Source organism: Poecilia formosa, unplaced genomic scaffold, assembly GCF_000485575.1.
Source record: "Poecilia formosa unplaced genomic scaffold, Poecilia_formosa-5.1.2 Scaffold903, whole genome shotgun sequence".
Taxonomy (NCBI): Eukaryota; Metazoa; Chordata; class Actinopteri; order Cyprinodontiformes; family Poeciliidae; genus Poecilia; species Poecilia formosa.
The window spans coordinates 61,584-69,257 of NW_006800842.1; the positions used below are offsets into that span (position 1 = coordinate 61,584).

Genomic DNA, 7,674 nt, shown 5'->3' on the forward strand with positions numbered 1-7,674 from the left:
TTCTTTTATTTCCAATTTTGACTTCCAATGATTCTCTTCCTGCTAAAGATCCCCCTGGTGGTTGAAGAAATATCTTCATATAAGCCGCACTGGGCTATAAACCGCAAGGTTCAAAGCTTAGGAAAAAAGTAGCGGCTTATAGTCAAGAAAAATATGGTATAAGAAAGAAAAAATCTAAATGCTCTCTGACATTGTTCAGGGGGCTGGACCAAATGTGGAGGCGGGCCGGATCCGGCTTGGGGACCACTGGCTTTAACAAATATGGAGAAACATATTTTTTATTAAAGTTATGTACTGCAGCTTGAATAAAATGCAACTACATAGCATTTTTGAGAAGTCTGGATTGCTTTATGTGTATTTTGCACGATGCTATTGACTGTTGCTCATGGGGAGAGACATTTCAGTAATCTAAAACTAATAGAAAAAATTAAACAACCTACTTGCATACTGGATGTGGACTGTTGGATGTTAAATTCATGAACAGTAAATATTGTGCTAATTATCAGTATTGAACCAAAGAAAGCAAGGCAGATGCAAGCATTTAAAATGGTGTTGCTTTTTATGGGTCAAATAGACTCAAAAAATTGTAAGAAAGCAAGGCAGATGCAAGCATTTAAAATGGTGTTGCTTTTTATGGGTCAAATAGACTCAAAAAATTGTAACAGCAGCTGCGCAGGGGGGCCCAAACAGATTTTTTGTCAGGGGGCCCAAGATTTCTGGCAGCTCCTCTTTGATAGGACCAAGTCTCTCTGTTGTTGATAATGAACAATGAAAAATAAAACTGTTTCTGTGCATCTTTAGAATCTCCTCCCAGCTACTAAACATGCTGCCTTGGTGTTACATGAGAAATGCATTGGGACATTTTTGAGAAGAGCAAAAGAAAAAATCTTGTTTTACTACTCAAACCTCAGTGTTCAATAAGCTTTCCACATGTTTACAGCTATTTTGTAAGAAGGTGAAGAAGAAAAAGACTGTCACTAGGGTAAAAAAAAATTATACTTTGAATTGCCTTGTTGCTGAAAATATGCTATATAAATAAAATTACCTTACCTTACTTTACCTTACTTTACCTTACCTTACCTTACCTTACCTTTTGACTGAAATATAATAGCTAAAACCTACGTGTGGACTCCGGGGTTGATTGAAGTCCTGTCCACCACCTTGTCAAACTCCGTCAGGATGTCTTCAAGGGAGCCATCATCTCCGAAGCCGCCCCACTCTGTGTTGATGCACATCCTTCCATCCTCTCCCTCCACACGCTTCACATTCTTCATCTCCTCCATGTAGCAGGCGTTGGTTCCCGTTCCTGTTGAGGAAGAGAAGTCATGCACAGGACACAGCACCTAAAGTTAATAAATTCATTTAGGCTTGTTTAATTTTTGCCTGTAGTCATTATTTTATAATTTGTGATCAATATGTCATTTTTAGGTCTTTTTGCAAAGATGTATCTGCAGCTCTATATACAGATACATGGCATCTTCAGTTCATTGATAAAACTGAAGAGGCCAGTTTTAGATTACTGGCTTAATCTAAAGTTACTTTAGATTAGACCAGTAAATTCCCTTAATGTGTTGAGAATTGTTACATTTTTTGTTCCCCCTAGGTTAAGAGTTTACAATACCAATAGGTTGGTAGTAATTAACATTTACTTAGTTACATTTATTTGAGTAACTTTTGAAGTGAAGTGATTTGAAAACGTTGGCTATACAAAGTAGAACCACAAAGAGGCTGAAGACAAACACAAGCACAAAATTTTTATAATTTTTTTTATTTATAAAAAAATAAAAACTGTAAAAAGTTCCCCCCGTGACAGACTGGCAACCTGTCCAGGGTGTACCCCGGCTCTCGACCGAAACGTTAGCTGGAGATAGGCACCAGCAACACTCCCGACCCCAGTAGGGACAAGGGTGTACAGAAAATGGATGGATGGATGAAAAGTTCCCCCTCCATTTCACAATTATGCACTTTCTTGTTTTTATTGACCACATTTTTTCCTGTTTATTGTTATTTCATATTTTTACTATTATAGTTTTTCTAATTTAGTGTTTATTTTCTTTTGGTTTCAGTTTTATTTTCTTCACTGATCAGTGTTTATTTGAGGACAGATGATTTCTTTACCAATGATCATCCCAATCTCGCAGGTCTGATCCCGGTATCCGCAACTCATCATCGTACCCACTGTGTCGTTCACCATGGCAACTGAACTGATGTCATAGTCCTGTATAGAAAATGACATATATTGTATTAGACTGGGATCTGTCTCATGAGGAAAAGTTTTTAAATCGCATCAAAAAGAGGACAAAAGCAGCTAAATTATTTTGAAGAAAGTCAGAATATTTACAGACTAGTAAGCATTATGCGCTGACCCCTCTCCTATGGATGGCCTCTTTCAGTAGCTTCACCACATCCTCTCCTTCCACCCCGGAGCAGTTGAAGCCTTTAGTCCAGCGGATCAGGATGCTCTGCTCACATAAACACAAAAATATCATACATTATCAGTGGAACCAGTCTTCAACTCTGAGAAGTGACAAACCAACAAGTTTTGGGAGTCTGAGATTATAGACCTTGTCGATTTCTTTCTGTTCACAGGGAAAAGAGAAGGTGAAACCCAGTGGAAGAGTCTGTCCTTTTAGGTTCTGAGAGTCGAGGAACTCACTAAGACAGGCTGCGATGTGATCAAACAGCTGGAAGGACATAAGCACACACAAACATTTTGCTTAAAGCCAATTCATACCCACAAAACAGAGAAATGTGTTTGTTCTTCTAGTGCTGCAAGAAAAAATGACATTCTGTTCTTATAGCTACTTATGGTGTTCCACAGTGTTCCAGCCTAGTTCCTGTTTTATATTCCTTTCACATTAGATGATAGGAAGCTTAATTTTATATTGCTTTACTGATAACACCCAGTTTTATTTGTCCATAAAACCCAATGTTTCTGACTGCTGCCTGGCTCACAGGATTGTCACAAGAGAGACATTACCTTACATCACAGAGTACCCCTGTAAAGTTCATATTTCAGTACGAATTTTTTCTCACGACATGCAAAAAAACTCAACGGTCGAGCTCCGCTTCACAAGCATGTCTGTCAAGATGCACATTTGTCTCTGATCACTAGTTTTTCATCACCTTCTCCCTTTGCAGTTTTGTTATGGCTGTAGTTGAATTTTGAGTCCCAAATTAACCATATTACCATTGCAATTTCTTTTTGTTTGTTTATAAATCTTGGTTTTGCCTTACTCCACACTTTCCCTTTTAGTTGCATTCAAAAAGTCAGATATTAATAAAGATGGATATGTGAATTACCTGTTCTCCGGTTCCCAACATGATTTCTTGAGGGATGGCACAGATCTGACTGTCCATCTTCAGCATTTTCTGCTCCTCCTCCATCACTCTGACGTGAAGCACCCGAAAATTTGTTCCACCCAAATCTAGTGCCAGGAAGTCTCCTTTCTCTGCATGCAGAAAACAAAGTACTGGTGATGGTTAAGCTTTAAACTATACCACACTCCCTATGTAGATTCAAATGTTATGGAATTTGATTCCAGGGTTTTCCAGGTCTGGATAACTGCGGAAAAAGAAAATAAAAGGATTGAAAGATATCTGCATTTCAGGTTTTGTTCCGTTGTTGTTTGTTAAAATTTTGTGCCCTTCCTTCTTTTGTTCTCAATGTTTTTCTGTCTTCTTTGTGCTCTGACTTCCATTCATTGTTGTATTTTTTTCTTTGGTCCTTCATTCCTTTTGTTCTATCTTCATCCTGTCATCCTTTCTTTCCTGTGTCCTACTTCTCTATGTTGTTTTCTGTTGTCTTGCCTCCAACCTTTCCTAGTGTCCTTCTATCTTTCCTTCCGAGTGTGCTAACTCCCCATTTTCTTTCCATTCTTTTTTCCTGTTCCACGTTCCTTGTGTTCTTTACTCTTTTTATCATTCCATCCTTCTTTTCTTCCTAGTGTCCTAACTTCAAATTTTCCCTTCCTTCTTTCTTTTTTCCTTCAGTGTCTCCTTCCTTTACTTTTGTTATTTTGTCTTTCCTTTCTAGTGTTTTTCTTTCTTTTCTAGTATCCCAACTCCCCATTTTCCTCAATCCTTCCTTATGTTAAACATTGTCTTTCTTTTATTCTTTCCTTTTTCTTTCTGTCCTTCCTTGTACCCTATCTACAATCTTCCTTCCTTCCTGTTTTCCTTCCTCTTTTCCTTTCTTCCTTCCTTTGCCGACAGTTTACATGTAAAGTCGATCCGCTGTGAGGAAATTTACCATAAAGTCACAGCGAATGTTTGTATCTTAAATACAGTAATAATAATAAACAGTAATATACAGTAATAAACTGAGAAATCAATTGGCTCTGACTGAAAGTAAAACTCGTACCAGTCCCGTCCGGTGTTGCCCTTACGAAGGTGGGCAACATCTTGACGGCCGCTCTGTGATGCGCGTGTTTCTCCAGACCTCGGATCATGTCTTTCCGGAGTCGAGCAGAAACTTCATTCAGCTTCTCCAGGGAAAGAAGGAAAGGCTCCAAGTATTTCATTACCTGCATAGAGATACAAACAAACTATCAGATGCTATTTTACACACTTTACTAAATGTATAACTTCACAAGCAGTGAGGAAATATAAATGCGAATATAGCGCAAGCGCAACAATAAGTTGGTGTTCAGATCAAGTGCTCATTTCTCCACCAGATGGCAGCAAAGCACTGCTTTAGAGATTAGCCCAGCATGGCGAGTTGGCGATAATTTATTCACGTTAAGGCTGCCATGAACTAGTTACGGAAGAGGATTAGCGTCACTGGAAAAAACAAAACAGGTCTGACTTTAATCTCAGAATTCTTATTAAAGTCAGAATTGTTTTTCTTTTTTCCAGTGACCCTAATCCTCTTCCGTAACTAGTACACCAAAAAAGAGGGACAAACACAAATGTTCTTTAACATTTTAATATGTCAAATAAAGAAGGGCTCAGTCTCAGGAGGGAGTCTTAATTTGATACACTTTAAGAAAATCCAGACCAATTGCCTCCAGATTTGTCATTTGCATATTAGTTTCAGCTCTTCTGTGAAGGCCTCATATGTTTGATAAAGAACATAAGAGAACAAACAGCATCACCAAATACAGCATTATTCAGAGAGGCAGCCATGATGCTCTTGGTAACTGAGAAGAAGGCTGTTTCCCCTGAAAATAATGATGGGACACAGTAAACATCTGAAAGACGGTGCTCTGATCAGATGACAGCAAATCTGAACTTTTTGGCTGTTGTGTGGAAAACTAGTAACTTGAACACACCTTCCCCACAGTGACACATGGTGGTGGTAATATTATGATATGGGAAGCTAACCACAGTTTCTGAGAAGATGGAAGGAGCTACAAGCAGGACAGGTCTGCAAAAAAACCTGCCAGAGGCTGAAATGAATTTGGAGAGCATTAGGTTAAAATTTAATCTGGACAGTAGCCTCAAACACACATCCAGAGCAACCAATGCTTGGTTTCAATCTAGCTACTAGATTCTTGCACATTCATATGTTAGAATGTTTTGGTCTATATCTCAAATCCAAATCTAGACCAAAATCAAATTGATAATTATATACATCATAGGCGTAACTTCTGTGGACATGTCCCCACCAACTTTGGCCTTACGGGACAGTCCCCACCAATATTTCCTGCTCCTTTCTTTTTCTTAATGTGCCTGCACCATGTGCGGACAGTAACTCGGCAGCAGCTGCACGCTGTATTCAAAACATTAACAGTTAGTTTATGATTTTTAAAATTCTTTTGTAAAACGTAAATGGCAAGTCTGCTCAGTGATCTAGTGGACTGGACATCACGTGACTTACTGCGCTGTTGCTTTGCATTGAGTCGCGGTTATCGACTGCGGTAAAGCTAACCGGCTCTTCGAACAGCCGGCCCGCACAAGATATTCACGTGCGCGACAGCTCAAGACATTATGGTACACCCATTTACGTGCTGCTTTCACAATAAATGCGCAAATCCGGTCCATGTTTGATATACTGCAAATAGATTTCCAGCCGCTGCAGTTGCAAAAAGAAATAATGTATCGTAAATAATTGGGGACATTATGCAATGCTGAAAAACTCTCTGTTTTCAGTGACTTCTCTTACTTCTGGGTGACAGAGGGACACCTCTAGAACATAACCAGAAAATATCAACCAGACCTGATGTATGATTCCAAAATAAAAGCATTTTTATTAGAATAAGAAAAAAAAAATTCCCTCTAAGTTGCCATGCCCATTGCTGAAAAACTCTCTGTTTCCAGTGACTTCTCTCACTTCTGGGTAACAGAGGGACACCTCTAGAACACAACCAACAAATGTCAACCCTGTCTGATGTATAATTCCAAAATAAAAGCATTTTAAAATATGACACTTTTACTTTTGTCCCCTAAGTTCTAGAGGTGCCCATTGCTGAAAAACTCCCTGTTTTCAGTGACTTCTCTTACTTCTGGGTGACAGAGGGAGACCTCTAGAAGACAACTAGAAAATATCAACCGCATCTGATGTATAATTCCAAAATGAGACTTAAAACATCTTATTTTAAAAGGCTTTTATTTTGAAATTATACATCAGATGTGGTTGATATTTTCTGGTTGTGTTCCAGAGGTGTCCCTCTGACACTCAGAAGTGAGAGAAGTCACTGGAAACAGAGTTTTAAGCAATAAGCATGGCAACTTAGGGGGGAAGGGTGGGTTAAAATGTGTTTTTTTAATAGGTTTTTATTTTCAAATTATACATCAGATCTGGTTGACGTTTGCTGGTTGTGTTCTAGAGGTCTCCCTCTGTCACCCAGAAGTGAGAGAAGTCACTGGAAACATAGAGGTTTCAATCAATAAGCACGGCAAAGTAAAAACATGCTTTTTAATAGGCTTTTATTTTGGAATTAAACATCAGATCGTGTTGATATTTGCTGGTTTTGTTTCAAAGGTGTCAATTGTTAAGGAAGATTTCTCTGAATTAGTTAATTTTGGAAAGTTTGGCTCTCTCTCTTCCTTTATGATCCCAGGTCCTCTCGCAACGGGCCACGTGTAGCCACAGAGAAAAACAATGCGTGTTGATGTCACAGAATTACAGCGTTTAATCCAAAGAAGACAACACATAAAATTACAACAGAACAACAGAGACATACATTAATTTACCTGAGACAAAGGGGATAGGAAAAAGAGGCAAAGACGCGTCTTTGGAGAAAGAGCTGGTGCAAAAAGAGCAAATAAAAGCTTTTTCTGAATTAGTTTTGCTCCGAACTAACTTTTATAATGTAGGCGTGTTTTTTCTCTCATATTCAAATGAGGCGTACCTCTGCTTGACCAACTGGAAGCTATCTTGGACACTCTGAGAAACTTAAAACTTCCCCTTTTTTACTGCTCAGATCAAAGGCTATTTGCCCCTTTCGTTTAAACAAAAGGAGCGGAGAGCTTGCTCTGGCCTCCTGCGGTTCTACGGCCATCTGAGGAAAGAAGAACAGAAAAAAGTATTTCACAGATGGCTGTGAAATTGGAAGTCTCTCCCGCTACCTCTCCTTACATAGATTCTCAGGAACAAACTTAAATTCGGCAATTTAGTTCAGGGAAAGGTTATCTTCACAAACCCAATTTTGCTCTTCTGCACTCAGCACCTCAAAAGATTGAGTCCTGCCTTAAACCAAAAAGTGGTACATACAATCAACAGAATAGAAT

At 38.8% G+C, this 7,674-nt stretch overlaps 1 protein-coding gene across 2 annotated transcripts in view; it reads right to left on the bottom strand.

Moving 5' to 3' along the window:
* LOC103132021 (hexokinase-2-like) overlaps window positions 1-4,578 on the bottom strand; it is an 8,932-nt gene extending 4,354 nt beyond the window's left edge. The window contains exons 1-6 of one of the 2 annotated variants that reach the window (XM_016667099.1): window positions 4,364-4,573; window positions 3,304-3,452; window positions 2,565-2,684; window positions 2,367-2,462; window positions 2,119-2,218; window positions 1,123-1,306 (exon numbers count right to left, since the gene is read on the bottom strand). In XM_016667099.1, coding sequence (XP_016522585.1) covers window positions 1,123-1,306; window positions 2,119-2,218; window positions 2,367-2,462; window positions 2,565-2,684; window positions 3,304-3,452; window positions 4,364-4,532 — 818 coding nt within the window. In that variant the 5' untranslated portion in view covers window positions 4,533-4,573. Of the gene's footprint in view, window positions 1-1,122; window positions 1,307-2,118; window positions 2,219-2,366; window positions 2,463-2,564; window positions 2,685-3,303; window positions 3,453-4,363 lie in introns of both variants that reach the window. The other variant, XM_016667100.1, reaches the window with a different exon arrangement.
* Between the last annotated feature and the right edge of the window lie 3,096 nt (window positions 4,579-7,674).